Source organism: Anas acuta, chromosome 4 (assembly GCF_963932015.1).
Source record: "Anas acuta chromosome 4, bAnaAcu1.1, whole genome shotgun sequence".
NCBI lineage: Eukaryota > Metazoa > Chordata > Aves > Anseriformes > Anatidae > Anas > Anas acuta.
The window spans coordinates 58,935,937-58,962,610 of NC_088982.1; the positions used below are offsets into that span (position 1 = coordinate 58,935,937).

At 37.2% G+C, this 26,674-nt stretch overlaps 1 protein-coding gene across 8 annotated transcripts in view; it reads right to left on the reverse strand.

The window, feature by feature from the left end:
• MICU3 (mitochondrial calcium uptake family member 3) overlaps positions 1-25,596 on the reverse strand; it is a 47,942-nt gene extending 22,346 nt beyond the window's left edge. For 5 of the 8 annotated variants that reach the window (XM_068681506.1, XM_068681508.1, XM_068681502.1 and 2 more), the window contains exons 1-7: positions 25,282-25,596; positions 15,152-15,305; positions 10,868-10,899; positions 9,941-10,019; positions 6,195-6,242; positions 4,682-4,764; positions 905-976 (exon numbers count right to left, since the gene is read on the reverse strand). In XM_068681506.1, coding sequence (XP_068537607.1) covers positions 905-976; positions 4,682-4,764; positions 6,195-6,242; positions 9,941-10,019; positions 10,868-10,899; positions 15,152-15,305; positions 25,282-25,569 — 756 coding nt within the window. In that variant the 5' untranslated portion in view covers positions 25,570-25,596. The remainder of the gene's footprint in view (positions 1-904; positions 977-4,681; positions 4,765-6,194; positions 6,243-9,940; positions 10,020-10,867; positions 10,900-15,151; positions 15,306-25,281) is intronic. The other 3 variants (XM_068681504.1, XM_068681501.1, XM_068681503.1) reach the window with 1 other exon arrangement.
• Positions 25,597-26,674: the final 1,078 nt, after the last annotated feature.

The window sequence follows — 26,674 nt, forward strand, 5'->3', positions numbered from 1 at the left end:
ATTCTTGGAATTCAGATTTTATACAGTTTCAGGGACAAAATCCTGAGATCCTGAATCAATGGTCTGAAAAGGATACTGGGTACCATGACAAGCTGCATAGACATGTCAAAATGTTTCTTATAATGAAGAATTATTTCCATAAATATGTGCAAATCACAAAAGAACACATTTATTCTGCCATGGGCTTGACAGACACTTGTACCTGATTTTTACTTGTCCACCAGTAAAATAATTCCTGGTAGTGCTGCCATCCTCCAGACAACCCACACTAGTCTATATCTGACTTACCTTTCTCATGCATGTAATAAACACAGATTTGACATTAAATTAAGTATTTTATGTTCCACAAAAATCTGTTCATATAATATAAACAACTGAAGATGTTTTGCGCTGATCATAAGCAGTATTTAATAAGAAAATAATATAAAATCTGTTTGCTTATCAAATTTCATCAGTTATATTAAAACTGCTATATTAATAACAAGTATCAACATCAGTATGTCTACATTTAATATTTTTTGTAAGTTATAAGAGCAGGAGTATAGTTTGGTTTTGCTACTGAGATGCCTCACTTTTAAGTGACTGAACGGTACTGCCTCATTATTATTCAGTTTCCTTAAAGATTCCAAGTGGAATCAATGCATGTAATACAATATTTAAATACTATTTTTTCTTTTATATAAACCACTTAAGTATTTTTTCCAATAACTGCAGTAACTGTTTTTCTTTCTATATACTTAAAATTATACATAGTCTTTTAACGATAAAAAATTATTGTTTCAAAACAAATTGAAAGTCATTAGCGAACGCAATACACATACACACACAACTTTGTACAATTTTGAATTGCATTGAAGAAAATTAATGCTGGACTACCAGCTGCAACTATTCTGATTTTACTTACCAGCATTGCACGTTTTTCTTCATCTCCCTTTCTTTCTCTCTTCTCATTTTTTTTCCTGAAAATCTCTTGTAGCTACAAAACAAATCATTTTGTTCTTATTTTGCTTTTGGGTCATTTCACATGCATAACAGTACGTTATAACAATAACTGTGAGTAACACTGCATGCACTATTAAAACATAGTTCTTCAGTTCCAATTATGTTTTTTGTTTATATTTGTTCTTCAGTAAAATATCAATGTTCCAATGATGTTTTTTTGTTTATATTCTTGCCTTCATGAACCTTCTGTCACCTTAAGCATAACACAGAAAGGAAGAAGTTATTTATTTGTTTTCCCACAAAATAAAGCTAATAACTCTGGGAGCACAATACTCAGAACATCCTATTTAGCTTTATGTTTTAGTCAGCCTAGGTCTGTACTGGCTTACAAGTGGGAGTTTCCAGTCTTTTCCAACTCCTCTAAGCACATCCTTTGTTGTCAGGTACTATTTAATACAGTTGTATAGCTATGCAGTCAGCTGGATCAATCTTTTTTCATGTTAGGTAGCTAGATCAGTTCTTATTCCTGCTGGCACAAGCATGGGGTGGAAACACCTGGTGGGGGCGAAACATTCCCTTTAAGCAGCAACAAACTACTACTCAAGAGTAATTTATCAAGTACCTTTGTTTTTTCAAGTATGTTCAAAGAATACTTTTGACTTTTGTAAAACACCTCCTTCCCAAATTTCTTTATGTTAAGAGCTTTAGACATGACTTCTGAGACAACTTCAAACACAGCATTTAAAACATACAGAGATTCTTACACATTTATTTTTAGAAATCGCAATGTCTTCATGTTATGAAATGGTCTGCAATTCTCTTTGCAAGTATCAATATACTTTAAATAATTTTATTATTGCAATACTTACAATATTCTCAAATAATTAGAAAAAGAAAAATGACATTATTTTTCACAGCAGACAGAGCAGTATTATGATGCTATTGTGATGCCATCTACCAGTGAACTTCAGCTTTTCAAAAATCAATCTGAAAATATCATACTGCCCCTTGTAGCATGTGTTAACTCAAACTGGGCCAAAAAAAAAAAAATAAACAACACACACTGTAGCTGACAAATTTGTCCTATCCAGTATATGGTATTTTTAGTACCAAACGTCATGGTATACAAACAGTGGTTCCAAAGACTGGATTTTACCTACCAGAAGGCTGGTAAAAACACGATACTGATAATGTGTGTGTGACATAGTTTGCAAGAAAATTTTCCAAATTTAATCAGAATAACATATTTCAGAGAATAAAAGACAATGGGATCAGCAAACTCTGCTGCTGTGGTATGACAGCAATGAAAAAAATGAATGCAGTGTTAGAGAGCAAACAACCAATGCTTTTGTAAATAACATTTTATGAATTTCCAAAATTAACTACTGTCTTCTGGAACTGTCTATAGAGCAAATACAGACCAGAATATTGTGTGTCACTGTACCTACTTTTAAGTACAGGATTAATTTACAGATCTAGTTCTATCTTTTCAAATATATTTGTAAATTTACAGGCACAAACTACTGTAACCTATGCTGACAAGGAAAGAGTGATGAGAGGACATTTAGCTTGATGGCCTAGAGTATTAAACAGCTTGCAACCCAGAATTGTGGAAAGGAGAAAGGTAAATAAAGAAATAGAAGTAGAAAGAAAATATTTTGTGAAAACTGAAATGACAAGCCATCAAGTAGGAGAGAAGAGTGGCAGTAATTGAACACACACACACACCTGTCCCCTCCTGCTCCCCCCCCCCCCCCCCCAAAAAAAAAAAAAAAAAAGTCTGGGGGAAAAAAGGTAGTGCATCTTTGGATGTATTTCCCCTTCCACTGAAGCAAAGAGGGTAGGATTCTGTTGCATTCACCATTAAAGCGCTTGCTAAACTTCTGGAAATGGATCTTTTGTTCAGAAAGAGTGCTATAGGATACCAGTGAGTAGAAAAGTGAATGTGAAAGGATCTGGGAGTACCTTCATAGCAACATTGTTTGGAACAGGATAATGAGATTGTTGAAAGGAGCAAAACCAAGATCTCCTGTAACAAGGGAATACAATCCTTCTGTTCTTTGACCTCACCCTTATGATATAACCAGAGGGAAAAGCACTAACACCTGATGAATTAGTTGACAAAACCACCAAAGCTGTTATCAGAAAAACTAAGTATTTTGCAACTCTTCACTACATGTACTCTTTTTCTTTGGGAATTGTAACACGTGATCCCTACACCATTCTCTAGAAAGAGGGTTTTCTGTAAATCTGAAAAGTATTAACTTTGCTTCCAATTAGCTTTCCATAATCAATGAAGAAGTATTTTGCAAATGTTGGATGTAGTTCAAATGTCTACGTTTACAGTTTTCTGCTTCCAACGACAGAGGAGATGATCCACACCCATGCAAAGTGAGTACGGATGTCAGATACATAGTCTGCAGCTGTGTCTATCAGAGAATAATTCTGGTATCACTGAATAAACTTTTACTCTCATATTTACTTTTATTTACACAGATACCATTTATCTACCTTCCTATCTACCTATATTTTAGTTTTTCTTACTTTAGATCTAACATTCTGATGTATGGGTTTTGATCTATTTTTTTTTTTTTTTCAAAGGGCCACTGACACTAATCCAGAAGAGTTAGGGTCATCTATACAAATTTGTTCAATATGGTAGGTGGAGAACAGTGTATCTGATGTTTGAAAAGTCTCATTCCTTCTATCCACTAAGTCTGGTAACAGGAAAAGAGTAAAGAGGAATTTTTAATGGCTACCAGTAACCATGACAGAGAAGAAATAAAAAGTAAGTTGTGAAGAGGACTATAAAAGCACACTTAGAAAGAAAGATGTAATATCCATCCCTAAGTGTTGCACTTGTTTCCCTCCTTTATGTATGTATTCAATCCTATTTTTACCATAAGTTTCTGAAAGGCAATGCTTCCTGCTACAATTTTCTCTCCCATCCTAGCTCTTGTAATGCATGACCTTCTTTTATTATTTTAACAGTCTATTCCACTAGCTGGTCTGGAGAATCATGAAAGACAACCTTCCCATCTCCCAGCATATTGCTTCAATGTTTGGAGCTTTTTTTTTTTTTCCCCAGAAGAGATGACTATTGGAATCAGCAAATAGAAGGAAATGTACATTTAATATTATAATAGAAAAAATGTTTAGCATGTCAAAATATGCATGTGGCAGCAGCTTCCCAAACAAAAGAAACCTGTTCTGATGGAGCTAGGCCAACAGAAAACGTCCTCTTCATTTCTCACTCTGTGCATCACCTCCTTGAAAAAGGGAATTGAAGGAAGTGCAGTGTGTTGAGGACAGTTTCCTTCAAGTTTCAATTTTCTTTAGGTCAGCATAGGTTATTTGAATTGAGCCTTATAGCTTGAGTTGGAAATAATTCAGAAACAGAACATGGGAAGTATGCCTTTCCTTTTCATTGTGTTTTTAAATATAGAATTCTACTGATCACTGACATAGCAATATTACTTCAACAGTCTAATTATAAAGATCCAGAATAGAAACTGGAAGCTTCAAAAACCATTATACACAACATATACATGTACTGTAATAAAAAGCTACTATTTACATTACATTTACTGTTTACATTAAATAAGGCAAATAAACCACTCCAGTCAGTGGAGAATGCCTCACGTTCTCATGATCGCTGACATCATCTTAAGTCTCAATCTAGACAAAAAGCGAATTTCAAGATTACATAAAAACATTGAAAGATTGAAAATATACATACCACTAAGAATTCCTTTTTGTCCACCATCTCATTGCCATCAGTATCAAACATGTTGAAAGCAATTCTAAAACCCGCATGTGGCTCTGCCAAAAAATTACAACAATCATGTCTTCATTTGCTCAGAAAAAAAAACAAACACAAAATTCTAAGAAATTATTTGGTGTCTTTTATAAAAGCCATATCCTCAGCTAATCCTCAGCTAATTTGAATTAGCATATTTGTGAACATAGTAAATGCAAATCATAACATCAATATAATAGTATTGTCCATATTATGAAAACATAAGGTATGCTCACATGCTCACAAATGATTAAGGAAACATACAGTAGAAATAAATCACAAAATACTCAAGAAAAATGCATTTCAGTAGAGGTTGCTTCAGCGGTTAAAATAGTGTTAGTTCATAATTAGAGTCCATTTTATTTAATAAAATTGTAGAAAATAAGTTTATGAAAAAAGTATTCTCAAGACACTTTAAAAAGCTTTGCAAAAAAAAAAAAAAGTACAGGATGCAACTCCTGGTCAAAATGAATGACATATATAGAAAGAGGAAAAGTTTTCTTGTTTACATGCTTACAGTCATTGAAATTTGAGATCAGGTTAGAATTTTACATCAGTTCAGAAACATGTTGAGTTTGAAGGCAACTGTAAGTGAAGTCTTTGGGCAACATTATGGTGATAATTCACTGCCTTGCAATACGAGTTATGGCCAGAGGTTAGTCCAGATAAAGAGATGATGGAAGGATATCCACTGATGCAGCATTTAAGGATAGTACAGGTTTGGGGTAAAGTTCCCACTCTGTCTGTTTCACAGGAAGTATCCAAATAATATCTGAATAAAAATCTAATGAATCCAATAGAAATGCTTTAATTGTATACAAAGGAAAGACAAAACACTTTGATCCTTCCCAAAAAGCAGCTCTTAAAATACCAGTTGGCATCAGGCTTAGTTTACTCGAGCTCTAAGTTCTTCTACTTTGTTTTCACAGGTGGTAGAAGAATAAGTATTCGATTTTGTTAGTGTTTTCTTATATAAATAAACATTTGCTTCAGTTTGACAGATTTTCTAAAATGAAACATGTTACTGATATCACTATCCCACTGATGTTATCTTTTATGCACTAAGAAGGAAAACAAAACAGTAACAATGTACATAATAAATATTCTCCCTATATTCAATGTCCTTTATGACCAGTGAATTCAATACATTCAGTAAATTCAACTAGAAATTGTATAGGAATTTCAAAGAACAAAGCAAATTTAAGATCTTTACTGGGTTTTAGCTGAAGTGCCTCAGCGTTTTCAACACCCAGTGAAAGATGTTTCTAGAGAATAAATCACTTAAAGCATAACACAAGATTCTGTAGGACAAGGCAGGTTCAAATGGATATAAAGATGCCTGATACATTTTTTGGGATATGCAGGAGAGGACAAAAAAATCCCAATATATAGCAATATATTTGAAACTTAAGAGTTTGTAAAGAAGGATTTTTTCTTTTCCCAAAATACTTACTTGTTAAAATACATAAGAGAAATAAATATTCTGTGTAAGATATCACACCTGAAAACAACAGAAAAAATGATGCCATATTAATTTTACTTTGGATCCAAATCTTAAACTCAAAAACATTAAATCTATGCATAAGGAGGAACATTTTCATATATATGCCTATTCGTATTTGTTTGCATGTGACTGTGTTCAGGCTAGTCATTGATTCATTTGACTAAAATATGGATCTATGGTGGTTTTTGTTTTGTTTTTTGCTGTTGACTATTTTAGGAGATAGATAATGCAAATAAATAAATAAATAATGCAAATAAAATAAACAGTAGAGAATAGCTCATTAAACAGAAGCTGGTTAGATTTTTAGAAGCTATTTAGCTCTCTGAAAATCTCACCAATAATACCTGACAACAGTCTTTAACAGCAGGAGAATGTTTACTCTGAGAACTTTAATAGCGCTTCCTCCTGATAGATAACGTTTGAAAATAGTTCTTGACTTTAATATATGCTAAGTGCATGCCACATGCTAATTGAAAACTTGGCCTTGTATTACTTAGAAAAGCACAGTTTGGGCTTTCAAATTGTCTTTATATGCACACTTTCATAATAATCATCTGAATTTTATATTAAAACTCTTATTAAATGAATGTGTAGCTTTTTGTTAAATATTTTCGAAGCCTATTAAGGGAACCTGTACTGTCATCTTCTACATTCAAAAGACCTGTAAGGAATACATTTCAAGCTTTTAATCTTTTGTCAGATGTCAAAAGGTAATCACAGCATGATATGGCATTACCTTTCCTCTTCAGAAATAAAGAAAGCAAAATTTAAGTTAGAGCTGAAGTCAATATCCAAATGGTATGTTTGATAAGCTGTACTTCCATTTCTCTATTTCTGGGGTAAAAAGATAACCTTACAGAATGCATACAGCGCAAATGAAGAAGATCATCCCTCAATGCACTAAGAACTGGCAACAGTAACCTGCAATTCTACCAAAAGCCTTTAGCTCTAGCCGTCTTCAAGGTTGAGCTACCAAAACTGGTTCCTGATTTCTAACCAATTGATTGTCTGTTTTATAAAACCCAAAATCTTAAGCCAGTCCACAATATTAGAATATTTCAAAAGCTTAACAAACAACAAAAATGTATTTAGATGCCTGATAACAGAGATGTCTAACTGCTGTGATTTTCAAAAGTTACTGTCTGTCTCCTTTATTTCAGTCTAAGTGAAGTTCGTTAGCGCTTTTAAAAAAAAAAAACAGTCACACCTTTGGACATTTAAATATCTTCTAAAGTCTAACTCAATTGAATATATGATGAACTATGTAAACGGTCATGTGATTTTTTTCGCCGAAACACCTATGTAATTCAAACTTAAACACTATATTATCCACACAGATTTCACAATTATTGAACAGATTTAACATCAGCACTTCCAGTGCTGCCAAACTAAGAAACTTCAGCATTTTTTATTAATACTTATAGCACAAAAAGTTCCATATTAGTTCTGTCCTGAAATAATATTCATGAAGACTGTCATTTTTCCAGCTTTGCAGTGAAGATTCCCTGCTTTTAAGAACAGCTGTAAAAATCAACTTAGATACTTCTTCAGCTGCATTCTCCAGTAACACAAAGATGTGAATCAACGTGTGGCTTGAATTTATACAGCATCTTGCAGAAATTCTTTTACAAATGCCTACTTGAGTCTGTTTGGACAAGCAGCTATCAAGAAATCAGATACCTCAAAGGTTCTCATTCAGTAATGTAAAACATTCTCTAATAGCCTGTCAATAAATGTAAAAAATGAATTTTTGTTTGTTTGATGACACCTTCTTTGTTGTAGAACGGAGGAAGGAAGTGCAATTGTCAAACAGTCCACCACAGGTATGAAGACAGCAATATAAAAGGCCTTGAAAGCATTCTCTCCTTTTGTTTGTGCTGGTATATCGTAGCTGTAGACAGATAGTTCTGGTTGATTGCTCTGAGCGTTATGGGAGAGAGGCTCTGTAATTTCAATTGAACTGAAAGAAAAGCTTATTCCAAGATCAGAAAGAAGAGGTGGAGGTCACTTGAGGGTAAAACACAAAAAACTAAGACCTGAAGATGGCTGGTGTAAATCTGTGTAGTTTAAATTAATCTATGGCAAAATATATTGACATAGGCCTTTGGTACTTGCTTCATACTAAAATGTGCATGTTTTAAAGAACATGAGTAAAATAATCTTGAAGTGTTCATATCATATAAATGAGAATGAAGTGTTCATATCATATAAATGAGAATGACTTGAATTCTATTCCCATTCCCATCATCTATTCTTATATTATCTATAAAATGGGATAGCAGAACTCACTTGTTTTGTAAAGTGTGCCGAAAAGCTATGTAAGTGCTAAAGTTTATTACCAATGTTACCAGTTTATTACACCAGTTTTGAATCCTCTTACTTCTATCAAATTCTGTAGAATTTCACTAACAGAAGACTGGAGTAAAATATTGTTGAATCAAGACTGTCTGTTTTGGAGACATCTTATTACAGACTTAGTAAGCAATATCTAGATACATTTTTTTTTTAAACTGATAATGTACTGATTTAACAGATTATGAAGGTGAATAGTCAGCTGTTCTGACTATATAACTGTCAGCCTAGAACAAGGAAATACAATGCAAAAATGTGCCAGTTTCTGCTTCTCCCTGGAGTACTGACTGCAGGCTCAGGGCAAAAAAATCTAAGTGCAGTTTACAATTCAAGATTCAAGAGATTCAAATCTCTAGAACACACTAGAGATTTAAGCTTGTGACACTCCTCTAAAAATAGTGGCTTACTTACTCGCTTAATAAATTTAAGCTGTAGTTAAATTAGACTCATCAAATAAGTGCACATATTTGTTTTGAGTTTTGTTGTTAGCATGATTATTTAAAGATCCAGGAAGTGTCTTTATTTTATAGCAATTGCTTGTGGCTGCTTTTTTTTAGAAACATTTTAAAGTTCCATCAGTCCTTTACTATTCTGAAAATAAGCAAAAGAATATGGGGGTTATTTACCATAAGTAGCTTTTGCATTTTGGTACATGAGTTAACAGTTTCTTTTTTTTTTTCTCTTTTTTTTTTTTCCCCCCCCCAAGCGATACAGAATATTAAAGAGGAAAAAAAAAGGTAGGGGGAGACCTGGACCATGGCGATTGCTTTACTAATAAAGTTCTAAAGGCTCAAAAATAGCTTGGTCGGCTCATTTTAAAGGGGTAGACAGCATTTCTCAAACTCTTTCTGTTGTGAAGAAAACATTTATTCAATTATATCAGGGACCATCACTGTCTTCAGAGATGTCTTAAAGACATTTTGCATATTTTTTTTTAGAACATTCCATATAAGTTCTATTGTCCGAACTGACAACAGTTCTACAGATGATTGGAAGAAACTGAATGTGAAACAGTCAAACTTCAGATTATATACTAAAATTACCAGTTAATATACTAAATATATATATTTATATATATGTTTATATATATATCTATATATATAAATATACTAAATTACCTTTACTTCACTTAAGAATATTAGCTGGAAGATGTCAGAATTAAAACACTGTAGAGACTAAAGGAAACTTCTATATTCTTTAAACTGTAGAAAGCAACAATTTTTATTTATTTTTTTTTAAACTTGATTACATTTTCTGAAAGATTTAAGTACAACATTACTTCAGTCACAATAAATTAATACATATGACTATTTGGTTCAGGAAAATGAATTCTTATCCCTTACCTTTCTCGTTAAGATTACGGAAAAGTTTGGATGATCCTTTCCAAACTGGTGGTGTCTCCATAAGGATCTGATTCAATTCCTAAAAAATAAGATTTGAAAAATACTGAAGAATATAATTAGATATTTAAATGAAGATGTTCTCTGATTATGAGTAAATGCTAGGAAATCAACATAAAAGACAAGAAAAGAACTCCATGAAAATCTACCACTTACTTTAACTTCAGTTTATCACAATGACTTTGTAATTACTCAAACACATACATAAATTTTGCATACACGATTAATACAAGAATTGCTCATCCAAGAAAAAATCTGCATGAATACTAAGTGTTTGCAGAATTGGAGAGAGACATATAACATACATATTGTTGCTGAAATTACTCACTGTTCCACATGTTCACTGAAGTCAAAGATGAGTCCCCCCTGGATTTCAGTGAGGTTTTGATACAAGCTCTAGGCAATTGTTCTTTTAAAATACTCAACCTAAACTAAAGCAAACTTCACCCATGAATACGAATGTACTTTATTCTCAATACACAGACACTGAAACAGCCTTCTTGCAGTTGTACAAATATAAAAAACTAAAATGTGAGAGGCACTTCAGCAAAAGCTAGAGTGGCATGAGTATTTCAGGCAGCTGTTACACTTCAACACTAAAATTCAGATATGGGCTGAGGAAGGAACTGACAGAGGTTTGAGAAAGTCACTAAACCAATTGTAACAGGCACAGCTGCTCAAGTATGTTTGAGATTCTGGATTCAAATCAGTCTGAAGTGACAAAAAAGAAGAAATTAAAATTTGTGCATTTTTTTTTAATAAGGATGAAAAACCTTTCTTCTGCAACACCAAGTTTACATCATGAAAAAAGACAGTTGTAGCAAAAGGTATGGTTATAGGAATTATTCCAGTGTAGGAACTACTACCCACCTGCTTTGAAAGAGATCGCCACTTTTTAGCACCTGCAACAAAAGACAAAGTTATGAATATACCAAATTTAGTTATGTCAATATGGTGTCATTAAAATTATACTACATCCACAATCCCTATTTTCTAGCCAAACAAGAAATATTTTCCCTACTTTATTAATGAGATAAATAATAAATAATTGAGCTCAGCCGGGCTCAAAAAAAATCTCTTTATCTTATTAATAGAAAAAAATAGTTTAATACACACTTAGACTCCTAACTTTCAAGAATCAATTCAGACTTACAATTTTCAATCAAACTCCACTTTAGCATGAGAAAATACATCCTATCTCCTAAACACATCATTAAAGCTTTAAACTGGAAATAGTGAGCATTTGTGTTATCTTGTGGTATCAGTGAATAGTCTGAACCATTATTTAGCAGCAGTAGTATTACAATTCTGACCATAAAGGAAACCTAGATTCTGGCCCCTGCTTCACTTCACTAGCCATATATTTTAAAACAAATACATAGAAAAAAAAATCCTTGAAACAACATCAGAAGCTAGGACTCCTTACAGCCATTCCTAAGATCTTCTTTACTTAGGAAGAACTTCTTTACTGAAAGGCTTGATAGGCATTGGAATGGGCTGCCCAGGGAAGTGGTTGAGTCACCATCCCTGGAGGTCTTTAAAAGACATTTAGATGTAGAGCTCAGTGATATGGTTTAGTGGAGAACTTGTTAGTGTTAGGTCAGAGGTTGGACCAGGTGATCTAGGAGGTCTCTTCCAACCTAGGTGATTCTGTGATCAGATTCATGCTCCCTTTTAGAGCCTCTGTTGAGCTAATTTTTTGTAAGTAATTTTAACAAAGCTGAAGAGTTCAGAACTGAAATTGCTCATTAAACCTGAAAACTCATAATGAGTAAGACCGAACAGATGCTTTCTTCCTGAAGCCTTAAAGTGAAAGAATCCAGAAGCAGATGATACCGGCATTTGACAACAGTTGTCTACAACCACCTAAGAATTCAGAACTTGATGTTCATCACCACCCTCTCAAGGCAAACCTTTGCACACATTCAGTATTAAGATAAAGCACTGCAAATATCAGAATTTACAAAGGTACAAGAAATTGATTATGTGGTCAAATACTTATCTTCTTGGTTAGTAAAGACTAATTTTTATAAAGCAAAACACCCTCTGGTACTAGAAAACCCTTTCTCATGGTGGTGTCCACGCTTCATTAAATAACAACCAGGACACAAAAGCTACTATGGTCTCTTACTGGTTCATAGTGTGACACTGACTGAAATTTTAGTTCTACACCTCAGCAAAAACACTGAGTGTCTGCAAATCCCACTACAAACATGGTGGGGTTGTATCATGCAACATCATAACATGATCCAATTTTTTCATATACTTTTCAGCTTAATTATTTAATGTCAATTAAAGCTTTGTCTCAAAATACTAAAACAAAACAACCACCTTTACCACATAAATTGCTGTATGTTTATGCCTACCACAAAAAATGGGGAATAATTACATCTAGCTTTCCAGCCAGATAATTTCTCATGTTATATATAGATTTATCCTTCTAGACAAGTAAAGTTTTCTGTCTATATACGTACTTCTTACAGCTCAGTATTAAGCTGAAGTTTTTATAGTTATCAAGAGCTTTTTAGCAAAACAAAGTATTTCCTCTTCTTTTCATTGACTTTCTGAACATATAAACACATATGCAGATGGTAAAAATGTATCAAGCATGACTATTAAGATATATTTTCCGAAATGAAAGCCTTCACCTTAAAGGCAGCAGTAGAAAGTTAATTATACCATTTATTTCATATTTGACTCCAGCTGCCTGGAGTCAAAAGTTATGTTTTATAAAAGAAAAATATACTCTTACCATATTAGTTAGTGTTTAATCAAAAAAAGGAAGTGAACACCCTCTTGACTTTTGTAGGGTTTACAAGATTTCCAAAGTAAATCAATCACAATAGAAGCATTCACTCCATCAAAAAATCTCATTCAGGTCTAGTATCAGTAGCTTTTCCATAAAGCAGACACAAAGAGCTACTATTATTACTCTTCAAAGGGCGGTTTTGCTTTCTAACAATATTCAAGACCTTTCTAGTCTTCATCCATAAAAAAAAAAAATTAAGCATATGTTCTTTTATGCAAAATATAGACACTGTGGTATGCTGGCCTGCACGGACCCTGCTATTTATAGTTTCAAACAAAACTAAAATGATCCAAAATTACAAAATATTTCTAGCAGGTATTATTATATTATTCAGAAAAATACTTTATTTACTTCCTTTAGGAGAGCATAAGGAGACAGATAATTAAGATGTGCAAACTGACAAAGCAGTATAAAGTTTAAAACTAAACATTCAGAGATCAGAGGCTGGAAATAGTAGTAAGTACATATCATTTACTTCATTTATTACTTCCTATTTGTCAGCCTTCTGTCCAAGAAGTCAGCCTTGTTCTGCCTAAATATCCTAGATGACTTCCACCATAATGAAGTCATCCACTTCTACTTAGTTGCAGCCTCCTACACCATCCCTTTAAATAATTATCTTAGTCATGTAATCTATAAAACTAGTGTATAAAACTTAAAAGCATGCAGGTTAGTTTTGCCTTTAGTCTCTGAGATCAACTGGATACATCGGAAGGATTTTGACACAAGCAAGATTTGTTTACACTCAACTCAGAAGGGTTCTTCATTGTTTGAGTTCCTGATCTCTTCTCTTTTGACATGAGAAGAACAGAATATCCTTGTAAGCTTAACACTTTTATTTTTTAAACATCTGAATACTTGCAGTGAGGGAGGAAGAAACCTAAATTTAATTAACATGGAAAAGTCTTACAGGTGTACCACATATGTAGTGTAGACAGACTAGTCAAAACATTGTAAAATGAATTTAAAACAAAGTGTACTATTTAACTGATGCCCCGCAAATGACACAAATACTCCATAGACATACATGGCTATGCTATGGGATGCACTGCCCATGGAAAAGCTATCGAAACCCACTCCCCGAGTGACAAAAAAAAAAAAAAAAAAAAAGGATGACCTGGAGATCTGGGTAAAGTAGGTAGATCCAACGTGCTGATGTGTAATTATATTTTATTTTATTTTTTTTTGTGATAAGGAATCTGTTTTCTTTGTTTCAAATGGAGAGCAAAAAAGGGAATGAAGATTTGCTTCCTGCTAAGTGCTTCAAAGTTTTGCAAGTTTTCACTACTTCTGTCTTCACTGTTATGAGATTACAGTTTTGATCATGGATGTGCCATGGCTGGACTCCTTCCTCTTGGTTTCATTACAGTTAACATAACAATGGGGAAAAATCTGCAGAGAGCTTTAAGCAGTCCTCAACTGTTTCACCTGCTTTTGACTGCTCTCTGTGTTAGCTCTGTGGTATAGATCTTTCTTCCTGAAGTCTATGGTAAGGTATTATACATGTTACATCTGAGCAGAGATACTCTCATTTCTCAGTTGTGTGCTGCTACCAATGCTGCTCTGCAAACGTGAGGGCCAGGAAGTCATATTGGAGCAGCAATGGATTGTAACATCCACTTACTGTTTGGTCACTCTTTGATAATTAAAGCAAAAAAAAAAAAATAGAAAAAGTGAAATGAAGTTGTTACTTTATTTTTCATCAAGTTAATTAACATGCAGTGCTAGGAAGTGTAGAAAGTAGATTCCCTGAAGGACTGAAATTCCTGCTCAAAGTATGTTATTTAGAAAACCATGACATGCTTATAGAATCTCTGTAGAGCAAAACCAACCAAACAACAAAAATCAACCCCTCTCCCCAACAAAAATGATAACAGATGACAACTTAAGATCGCAGAGATTGCAAACCAATGCTATCCTAAATTATTTAGAATACTGGATTCTTGCCTGCCTATTTACACAGAAAGTACACAGAGAAGGAGGTAAGAGTCTTCCAGCAGTACTGGTCTGCTTGGAAAGAAACCAGAACTGTAACTGTGTCAATGCAAAAGGTAAACATGAATTTATCTTTCACGCCCATTAAGCTGTGTATGACCTGTAGGGTAAGAATGTTTATCTAATGTTTTCTGCAGGAATAAAAAAAAATGTATACAGATGGTTACAATCTAGTAGAAATCAGGACGCTGTCTGCATGCATTTGGATACCATTAAAAATAAAATTCTGGAAGGTTCAGCATCGTTCCACCACAATCAGAAACAAAAGTAGTAACCAAAACTAAAAGGAAAAATAACATAAACCACCATCATTTCTCAAGTAATTTTATCAGTATAAAAATCCCGCTTACGTTTGGGTTCATCGTTTGTGACAGCCTGAATGAAGTCATAGGGAGTCATATACAGCTGTCCTTCAAATTCTAAACTGGCAAACCTACGGAACCGTTGCTCCCGAGGTGTCGCATAAAGGTGTAAATCTTCAAGGTCTGATCTGCTTTCTGTACCCTTCAAAGACAAAAGGAAATAATTTTAACGTACAAAAAGTATTGTTTTACAATTGCCACTGCCATTCGCTAAAAAGAAACTGTAAATGTAAAAGTGATAATTCATAAAGTCAAATCCAACCAAATATTTTTGTACAGTTAGAGTTGAAATTGAGATTTTTACTGCTATCATTTTCAGTCTTCTACAATTTTAGCAATAAATCTTCATGCAATGAAACTGCTGACACTACTCAAGCTTGGGGTGGGGGAGAGAGGACATAGGTTCATGCATCAGAGAAAGGAGGGCAATTTTAAATAAAGAAGTCAGTGTAACTTGAGCAGTCAGACTTTAAACGACTCTGTTAAAATTATTTCAGTTTTCTGACATTTCCAGAAGAAAATTGAATACTTCTTTTTTTTTAATTGCTTCTTCATGTAGAATGCAGCTGTTGACAGTAATAGGCAAAACACCTCCATAACACCATTTACGAAAAGTAAATGTGTAAACCTTCTAAAATGTGTAAACCTTCTATGATTATTGCTATTTCAAGTATCTACTGCAATCAAAGCTACCATACTCAGGGAACAGAATAAGAGCAGAATTACTTCTCCAGAGCTACAGAAATATTATATGGCATGGAGTTCATACAACCCATGAGAGGTTTATAGATATTGGCCAATTCTGTTATGTTCATCATCCCACTTTTTTTAAACTTAGTAGTACAAAGCTGTAAATATTCTAAATTGTTATATCTTTATTTTTTACTGTCAAAGCTTCAAACAGAAAATATACTACTACTAACTAAAAACTTTTTTTAATCTCAAAGCCAGGCAAACTCCTCCATGGAATCAATAGCTTGAAGAAACTGCATCTTTCTTGAACATGTTTTCAGAGATGAAAAAGATAAAATCCAAACTGCTTCATAAAAGGAAAAGAAAGGATACACCTAAATCCATTTCACATATATAAGTCTTAGTACTTGGATATTTCACCTTGGACATTTTAACCTGCCTTCTAGAAGGACAAAAAGACCACTGAGTACACAGTTCTCTTTCTGGACTGTCTCTAGTCCCTCTGAAATTATTGCATCTATGGGGGGAGAAGGAAAAGGGAATCAAATTTAGTTTCAATGGCAAAAAACTGTCACAGAAATTAATTGTAATAGAAATGCTTATACATTCATTTAATTTTTAGTAGACTGCTCTACATACAAGTATTCTATACTTCTGATTGAGAATCAGTCTTCCACGTTTTATCTTTTTCAAATGATTACTCAGTTAAATGTGACCAATAAAAAAGTATTCTGACAACTAGACCTACAAGCTCTCTTTAGAATGACACACTCATATAATCACAGGATTGGTTTGGAAGGGACCTTAAAGCCCATCCAGTTCCACCCCCCTGCCATGGGCAGGGAAACCTCCCACCACACCAGGCTGCCCAAAGCCCCATCCAGCCTGGCCTTGAGCACTTCCAGGGATGGGGCATCCACAGCTTCTCCAGGCAACCTGTGCCAGGGCCTCACCACCCTCTGGGTAAAGAATTTCTTCCTTTTATCTAATCCAAATCTCTTTTAGTTTAAAGCTGTTATCCCTTGCCCTATCACTACACCCCCTGAAAAGGAGTCCCTTCCCAGCTTTCTTGTAGGGCCCCTTTAGGTACTGGAAAGCCTCTAAGGTCTCCCTGGAGGAGTGGAAAAAAAAAAAAGAATTCTCTTCTGACAAATCCATATTCAAGCCAAAATATATATGTGCTATTGCTGTTTGAATATAGTCTTAGTGATCCTTCTACAGTCCAGTGGCATTCAAGCTATGCCTTCATGTGGGATTTACACCACACAATTGTTTTGGTAGAGCTTGTAGTGACATAACTGATTGTCTTTGTATTTGAAGTTTAATAATCTATCTTTTTTTTGATACATCTGTTATTTTATCACTATTACAAACATGCTTTTGAATAAACACAGGTTGTAAGCATGAGTAATATAGCAGTACCTCTGCAAAGTCAACTTTCAGGAAAGAAACTGCTTCAAGGCCATGTTACACGCGCAGTATGTGTAATCAATTGTAATCAATCATAATCAATCATGCATAATCAGAAGAATCTGTAGGTAATACAACATTCAAGAAATACCATCGCACCTTGACTGTTCAGATTTGGAGAGCATATTGAGTTTCTTTGTTCTCAGGAAACTCACACCATCTCAGGTACTGCTGCTTAGTATTTCCCTCAAGACACTTAAAAAAACATTTGCAAAATTCTCAGGCATATCTTAGCATATTAAGTACCCTACACTAATATACCCTACGCTATGTACCCTACAATATGTACCCTACACTAATATAAAACAACATACTGCAAACATGGAATTTTTAAGACTCGCTTAGACTTAATTCATGCCAGTATTCTGGTCTCCAAAATCTTAGTTTCCGCTTCACTTTCACCAATCTACATTTTCCCTCTGGCTAAATAGCAATGCCAGTATTTTACACCCTGGCTAAAAGTCATTGTAATCCAATAGAAATACTGCTGGCCACCATTAAGAGCCATACCTCTCAATACCCTGCATACCCCTTGGTCTGGCACTTAAATGCTCTATTTGCTAAGTGTCAAACTGGATAAGGGCACTGATCTGAATTTTTTTTGTTTTCATGGTGTTATTTCTTAGCCAGACAAAATCCTGGATCTATCCCCAAAGCACAGTATTTGTTCCAAAACCTAGGCTACAGGAATCTGTAGCTTATGGAAAAGACAGTTTCACCTCTTCCTGCAGAAACCTGCACCTACTTCAGGTTAGCATGGTGGGGAAATCACAGGTTTAAGCATAATTTTAGTCTAAGGAATATAAATACCACTTTATTATGAACTTTGTGGTTTCACCTGAAAGAATCAGAACAAGCTGTTTATGCTATTGATTTAACATGAACTCAAACAAAGCCCTGTATACAGGGTTTAACTTACTGTGTCAGATCACGGGACTCACCTATCAAGTGTCCAAGTGTCTAGGCAGGGTTTGGCTGCAGAAGTCTCTAGGCACAAGCATTAGTAAACTGCTAAGTAAAACCATCTATGGGAATAATATATTTTTTTCCTGATTTCCTGTTGAAAGCTTTCCTTCTTCTATTACTGCTTATTAATTCATGAAATTTACTTGCATAGAATCTGTAATTGTTAGGAACTACTTAATATGTTAATTAAAAAGTCAAGACATCCTAAAATGTTACCTCAACCCATACCTTTACAGGCATTCACTTAAGGAATTCTCAACCTGTAATCACAATGCCTCTTTAATATATTCTCCCCAACTTTAGCAGATTATAATCCAGTGGGGCAAGTATGAGAATTTTTGTGACACCATGATTTGTTCTCAATTGATTTATTTGTTATTTTCACCCCGGTTAGGCAATCTTGTTGTAACAGCACTAGTATCAAATCCTGTGGACACAGGAACGAGACACAGAGAGTAGATATTGAATACCTCAGGAAAAGTACTGTTAGTGAGGGAGTGAACAGCATTCGGCAAGATCCCAATTTCTATTTGAAGTTTCATGAGCTTATCCAGACTAAATCTCTCTGTAATTACGAACAATCTTCAAAAAAAAACCTTTCATGAAAGTACATCTCTTTGACAAACTAAAGAGGGGAGATTTTTTTTTATGCTTCTGTTTACTAATCCTCTGGGCAATCCTACCTACAAACTACAATGATCTTGCATCATGTTATGGTTCTTTTGAAAACTGGACATGGTAATTCCCTTTGAGCAGAATGTCATGAACCTCCTGGTAGCAATATTATCTTAATTTTAAGCGTAGCAGGTAAGTTCCTGTTTATCTGTACATGTACATACCAATCTACTTCACTGAACTCGCTAGAAAAAAGGTGGCTGACACCAAGAAGCCATAATTCCCATCCTTCCATCTCACAACTGATCAAGTAGATGCAAAGGGGGGAGACTGAGGCTCAGCAGCTCTCACAAACCATGTCTTATCTTCTCCCTGTTCCCACAGGAGCCTAAGCACTAAGAGCTGTAAACAGTTTGTGCCTCTCATCATTTTGCCCTTCCCCTTTCTAACTTCAGTGCATCTTTGTTAAGGTCGCTCAGCACTTTTAAGTCAATCAGCTCTGAATACATTTCATGCAGCATCTCTTTTAGAGTGATACCACCCCTGTATTTTCTCCCTTAAATCACAGCAAAAACTTAACTGAAGGCAATCTAGGCTTTCTATCAAGCAAAATTACTGTCCCAAATTCACTCCCATTTTGTATTCATAGCTCACATACTGTGTCTGCCAGAACAGCCAAGCCAAACAGCCTCAGAAGTCCAGTGCTCTCACCAAAGATTTCCATGTATTACTCCAACTGCCTTAAGGCATGTTTCATTACCATTTCTAGTCCCATATATTTTGTCTTACTGGCTCTCTTACCTCACTGATGTGATGTCTGAATTTGGTATAATGTGAATTAACCTGGATGGTTATAGTGAAATCCATGCAGTAACTCTACATTGCCATAAAATGGCCTGACACAGGACACAAACTCACACAATGACATCAAGGTAATTAAAACATTACAATAGTTCTGACCTCAAATTATGTGAAAATATCAATAAATGGTAATGATCAGGGTAAGTGGAAGTAAGGTGCAGAGGATAAAGCATGAAGTCATTACCCTTCCTCTTATAAAACAGAGAAGAAACGTCCTTTGCCAAGTGTTAGTCACAGAACATTAAGTCAGTAATTATGAAGTTTTATTCTGTGGCCAAAGATCTATTTTTTCCCATAGAGACAAGCTTAAATGCCAGAGACAGGATTTTTATTTGAAAATTAGAAAACTTGGTGCCTACAAGAAGACGTAATCCAAAAGAATCTATTATCAAAACCCGTAGCAACGCTTCAATTTTCAGATCCTAAGAATATCTAAGCTAATGCAAAATATTTTACAAAACATGAAAAAACATACCCGCTGTGTGTACATGTATATGAAGTGAATGGCTCCAACAGTATCATAAAAGACACACGTTTGTTGTGTTCCAAGTCAAATCAGTGTTCTTTTGCTTTTCCCAACTGACATAAAGGTGATACTATTTTAACTAAAGAAGCCAACATTTGCTACTAAGAGCACCTTTCGCTTGCAGTCACAAATATGTTATGTTACAGTAGTTTAATCTTTAATTTATTTCAAGTGAGTGAGTTTCTTTGAATTTTTGCTTGCAAAGTAATCTGTCTTCCATCAATGAGAATCTGTGCAAATTATTAAAATAAAAAGGTTTTCAAAGCAATGCTGCTCCTTACTTCCTTCACTTATATTTGACTTCAGGCTTATTTAATATGCTCCCATGTAGATAAAAGTAGCACAATTTTGTTTTCTTGCTGGGTGGCCAAAAGGTTAAACGTCAAGTTCCCAGTGTGGGGAAAATCCCAAAGTAGACAAAATTGTTTTGATGCTTAGTGAAGTTATATTTCTAGCAGCTACTTAGATGTAGCACAGCCAACAATTCTGTTAGTTGATCCCTTTTCTCTGAGATAAGGACATTATTATATTAAAATATTTACAAGCATAGGAAGCTGGAATGTGTTTAAAATGCTGTAAAAAGGGCCCTGTTCAAATATAATTCTGTTACAGGAAATTCTTGGGGTAACAATGTTTATCTATAAGCACAGCTATTTCAGAAATCCTCCAAAATAAATATTACACTGACATATTCTCCAACAGTCCGTCTTACATAAGTCTGACAGGCAGATTACTTGAACTCTAGCAGTTCTTCCAGAAGATTCAGTCTGCATGTACACCCTGCTATACACGTCCATATGCTTCGCCGCGTGCGAGACTGAAACATGCTGGATCCGTCTATCCCAAGCATGTGTCATCCCTTTTTAACATCCTGAGAAACACAGAAGTAATGCTGAGAGGAAAAATGTTCCTCTTCCTTCAACAAGGCTCTGTTACAGCTGGCAGGCAAGCGCTATCCCTCACAGGGTGATTACACGGTGAAAAGCATCAGATGTTATCAGCCAACGAGCAAACCACTTTCCTACATTTGGCAATTGACCCGCGTGAAATGCACAAGGCATATGGAAAAAGGTTAACTACAAGTGATCCTTGTGAAGAGATGCATAAAGGATCGTTTTCAAGCAGCATCCTCTCTGAGCAGGCAGAAGAGCCTACTCTCTAGGGGCATTTGCCTTACTTTTTGGAGTTAAACTCTTCTTCATTTCATGGAGTTGGAAATATATGATGTAATCCACTCAGAAATGTGCTGCTACAAATAAACTTGACCTTTTGAGTATTTTCACAAGGAGAAAGAGAGAGTTTCATGGTACTGCTGAGGTAGAAGGAAAAAACCCGCTAGAAACATCCCAAGCATGCAGCTTCCTTTTCCTGGAATCATGATAAGTAAATGCTCTGTCTGTCTCCCCCCAACTTCTCTTTTAATTCCCAAGTCACCTCTGAACGAAGTGATTCTCAGCAGCTCTTCATAAAAACATCTGAACATAAGGAGTTCACTACCTTTACACAACGACAATGTAATTACAGAAGAGATCTCTTTGGGGTGCTAAATATGCCATCATTCATATTTCCAAGAAAAATTTAATAAGCTGAAGAAATGACACTGGAAGTAATGGATATGGAAGCAAGGAACTGGAAGACTAGCACTGCTATACTGTGCTGAAAAAGCACGATATGCGGCTGTCCTGACAAGGTAAATACTTCATGAACAGAACATTGTTTGAAATCTTAGGATCAGGGCTCTTCTGGGGTTAATACCATTCTCAGTTGTCAGTACAGAGAAGCTATATCAAAAAAACCTGTTGTCTCAAGGAGTTTCCTGTTCTGCATAAGCATCTCCTAGACCCGCAGAGGAGCTCTCCCAGTCCTTACCAAAGCCTTCAGGCATGATACCAGCAGGTCTGGGTGCAGAATTTTACTTGATTCTGAAACACTACATGGAAGTGACCTGGAAATTAAGTGGAAGGCTTTGCTAACGAATTCAACAGCAAAACTGTTTGCCACATAATTAGCCCCATGTTGGTGACACATATCAGAATTTATCTGACTTCTAGCAAAGAGCAACTTCTTATGTGGCTGTACATAAATTCACAACTCTGTTTCTCACCAGGTTTCATTCTGTAAGCATTTCATAGCACAGAAAGATCTGCAGCCCATTTTGACACTCTCTTTCTCCAGGAGCCTCAGATTTTTTTCAATTACTCTCAAATGATGCACCTCATTTCTGAACTGGCCAGGAATGGGAAAGTACCCCCATCAACATCCACATAATCATCAGTGTTAGGCCTGCAATCCCAAAACTCTCTTAAGACTGGTTCCATACCAGTGAATACTAGACACCAGGAGTAGGACAAAGCAACTAATTACCAAGGTGGATATGATACTATCACATTCCTAAATGTTCCTCTACTACTCCTAAGCATTATTTGCACTCTGCGGTAGAACCTGAAGAAAAACGACCTGTGGCGATACTACCAGGACCAAGCAAAACTCTCACAGGCCATGTGAATGTTACCTGGAAGCAGCTGGCCTGCAAATTGTTCTTGGGAAGTCACAATAAAGTAGGTTTTAAAAAACAAAACAAAACAAAACAAAACATAGACATCTTCTTCAGTATCTAGCAGGACCAGAAACCTATTCTGCTGCCTAGATGAAACAAGGCTGTTCTGCCTATTACACTTCCACAAAAAGCTACCTCAAGAAATAAAGAAAACGTGGGAATTACGGACTAGCTATGACTGCCTCATCCATACCTATCTTGAATTCTCTTGACCATTTTTAATATTTAAGTACTTTAATATTTGAAAACATTGTGATACTGTCTTCAGTTACAAGTTGACAGCGCATTAACTGCAAACTATTTTTTCCACTGTCAATTAATATTTCAGATATTTGTTGAATGGAACCAATACATGGGAAGAGATGGACTTTGCGTTGCACACACTAGAATGTTTGAAATTTGTTAAGAATCTCCATCAATTCCATGTTTTGAGGACAGGATTACAGGTTTTGCAAGCAGTGATTACTTTGATGTCAGGACTGTTCTTTTGAAGGGTTGTTCTAATAAGTAAGTTGTGAGTGTACAAAAACCTTCATCCAAAAATACTCATTTTGTTGGATGGAATACTCCTTTCCATCTGCTACATGAAGCTGCAGAGATAAGGCAAAGATCATAAGGCAAAGATCATAAGGCAAAGATCATGTAGCAGTGCAATTCCTTCTAGCAGCTACTGTAGCTCACTATAGCACCAGGAAGCAAGAGCAGAGACACCAGCTGCCTCCCACTTCAAATGATCCAAGTAAGAAGCATCTGGGAAGGGCATCCTGCTGGAAGGAAGCTTATCAACAACACACCACCATCACACAATACGATGAACAACATTCACGGTATTTTATTCACGGAGGTATTTTAGAAACCTGTAATGAAAGAGCAGGCACAACTCTTGAGGGCAATCATAAATGGCACACAGATTGACCGAGCTCACGGTCAAACTACTCTTGGTAGCTGAGCAGCTAGACCCAGTATCAAACTATGGCATTCCTGTGCTGCCACACAAACCCTTCTGCAGGGCAACAGCCAATGGTAGATAAAGCACAAGAATACATTAATTCAAATTAAAACTTTCACACTTATTTGATCCTCATTTTGAGAGGATGGGTAGGGGGGGCAGAATTGAAAGGATGTTTTGTCCCCTGAATGCTGACCACTAAGATCTGCAACTTGAAATCAACGAGAACTCTCATTGAAAATAAAAGATGGAACACAAAGCCAATATATCAGTCACTGAGCATTTCGTCTGGCTGCACAAGCTGAGTGGACACATTCCAACTTACTCCTTCAGATTTTATTGTTAACCCAACTGAAACCTGAAATAATTACAACCTCTTTTCACACAGGCGCACAAAAATAAGCACGTTCATTTTTTCTTTCTTTTTTTTTCCTCCCTGTTCGACCCTACAGCATTCAAAAATCTTCTGCGTATAGAAAGCAGACACATTTTATTTCACGTTATCTTATATTGGTTCAAATCTAACCGTAGTTCTGACATCTAAGCTCTACACTTTGCAACCTCAATACTTTGGAAGTTATGTACGTAAAAAATTCTTCATTTTAAGTCACACTAAATTTACTGATTTTTCAAGGTTGTAGCAGCCATATTTCCTTCAAAAGAAGTCCCAGAATTAAGACTGGATGGGTCAAATGATGTAGAGGTCTGTCCAATCAAAATGTCACGGAAGGCTGAAAGAGTTTCTTAGGTCCTCTGTGCCCTGGTACCACACTCAAGATAATGATGAGGAATCAACAGCATCTGGCTCCCTTTCCCTTCATATATGACGTTGCCTATAGAGACTGCTTTTTGGCTAATAACGAAGGCAAAACTGCGACCAGTGTTCATAACGGAGCCTAAGGCCTCCAATGCAAAAAGGCAGAGCCCGTGCCCGCACATATTATAAGTTAAACTCGACGTAAGGAGAGCGGGCCACTTGCACCGCTGATTTTCAACCTCAGAAGCCCTCAGCCCGCCAAACCACCTAACCACGGCTCTTGCCATTTTAACAAGCCTGTAACTTTGAACGAAAAAACAGACAGCCAGACATCACCACCACATGCTAAGCACAGCACCCTGCAGGATTTTCTCCCTATGGGGGGGGGGGGGGGGAAACTTCAGTTTCCGAGGGGATGCCGACTCCTCCTTGACACCGCACCTGTGGCAAGCACCCAAGTTCTGCGCAAACCTCTCGCGGAGCACAAACCGCAGCTTCAGTGCTACCAGCAGCGGTTACCCTTACAGAACAATATCTTATAAAAAGAAAAAAGAAGGTGATTAAGAGCTCCGAAGACCGTTTAAAGCGGGAGCCTCCAGGCGCTGGCTGTGCCCAGCGGGCACCCCCGGGGGAGGCAGGGCAGCCCCCCGCCCTATCCATCCCCCTCTCCTCCATCCCCTTCGCCCCGGGACGGGCTCCTGCAGCGGCCCGGCTCCCAACCTACCGTCTCCTTGGCGGCGGCCGCCACCGGGATGGGGAGCAGCGCCCGAGCTCCGCCCGCCTCGGCGGCTGCCGGCTCCCCGGGGGGCTCCCGCCGCCGCTCGGACAGCCGGTGCCCCGCGTAGCCGGCGACAGCCGCTCCGGCCGCCGCTGCCGCCGCCGCCCAGCCCAGCTCCCGCCGCCCCCGCCTCGCCCCGGCCCCGCCGCCGGCCCACAGCCGCCGGCCGGGCTGGGCGCCGGGCGCGGGGCACAAGCGGCGGCGCCACCGCAGGAGGGTGCGCAGGGCGGCCATGGCCGCGGCTCCGCCCCGCTGACGGGCTCACGGAGCCCCCGAGGGGGAGAAGGAGAAGGGGAAAGCTCGCGAGAAGCGGGGAAGGGGTGGGGAAGCGGCACGACACCGCCCCGCAGCCCCCCCCCGTCGGTACCGGGCGCCCCTGCCAGTCCGAGCGCTGTGCTCATAGCGAGGGGTGCCCGAGGGGCGGCCCCGGGCAGCCGCGGGGGTTTGTGCCCGTGGTGGGCTGCGAGCACAGAGCCGGGCTGCTTAGGGCGAAGCGGCAGGGTGGCGTGGAAACCGCCCTGAGTGGGGACGGAGCTTATTCGTGGGCGTTGCGGTGTAGAGTCATGGAATCACAGAATATCTCCTGCTGGAAGGGACCCACGAGGACCCAAAAATCAGACCGTGTGTCTGACAGCAGTGTCGAAATGCTTCTCGAACTCTGGCAGGCTCAGTGCTGTGACCACATCCCTGGGGAGCCTGTCCCAGTGCCCTCTGGGTGCAGACCCTTTCCCTAACCCCCAGCCTGACCCTCCCCTGTCCCAGCTCCATGCCGTCCCTTCGGGTCCTGTCGCTGTCCCCAGAGAGCAGAGCTCAGCGCCTGCCCCTCCGCTCCCCTCGTGAGGGAGCTGCAGGCCGCCATGAGGCCTCCCCTACTTCCAACTATACCTCATTTGTGTCACAAGCATGAAGCCTAGAGGTGACAAGAGCATCAAAATTGTTCACTTTTACTGCTGAGTCAAAAATATGCACTGACCTTAGTTATCCTTACTAAAATTAAGACTGCTGTGAGTCCATCAGTCCCTTAAAACCTACCAATGTCCAGATCCATTTAAAACGTTGGAAACACTTGGGGATGTACCAGCTACACAAAAATCTGCAGCCTGCTGAAACTAAAGATGTGAGGCTTGTTTCAGATAAACTGGAATTAAACAGTGTTGCTTGTGACATACTTAGTGTATCAAGTCATTGTTTTTCAACTTTATTGGAAGCTGGCATTCCATAATTTTTTGAAACCGTGCTGTAAAGTGTCCATAGGAGGCACTTGGTTACAAGAGGAACAGTTTCTGCAAGTGAAATGTGAAGCAGGGAGCTAAGCAACTAACCATCAAAGAGCAGTGCT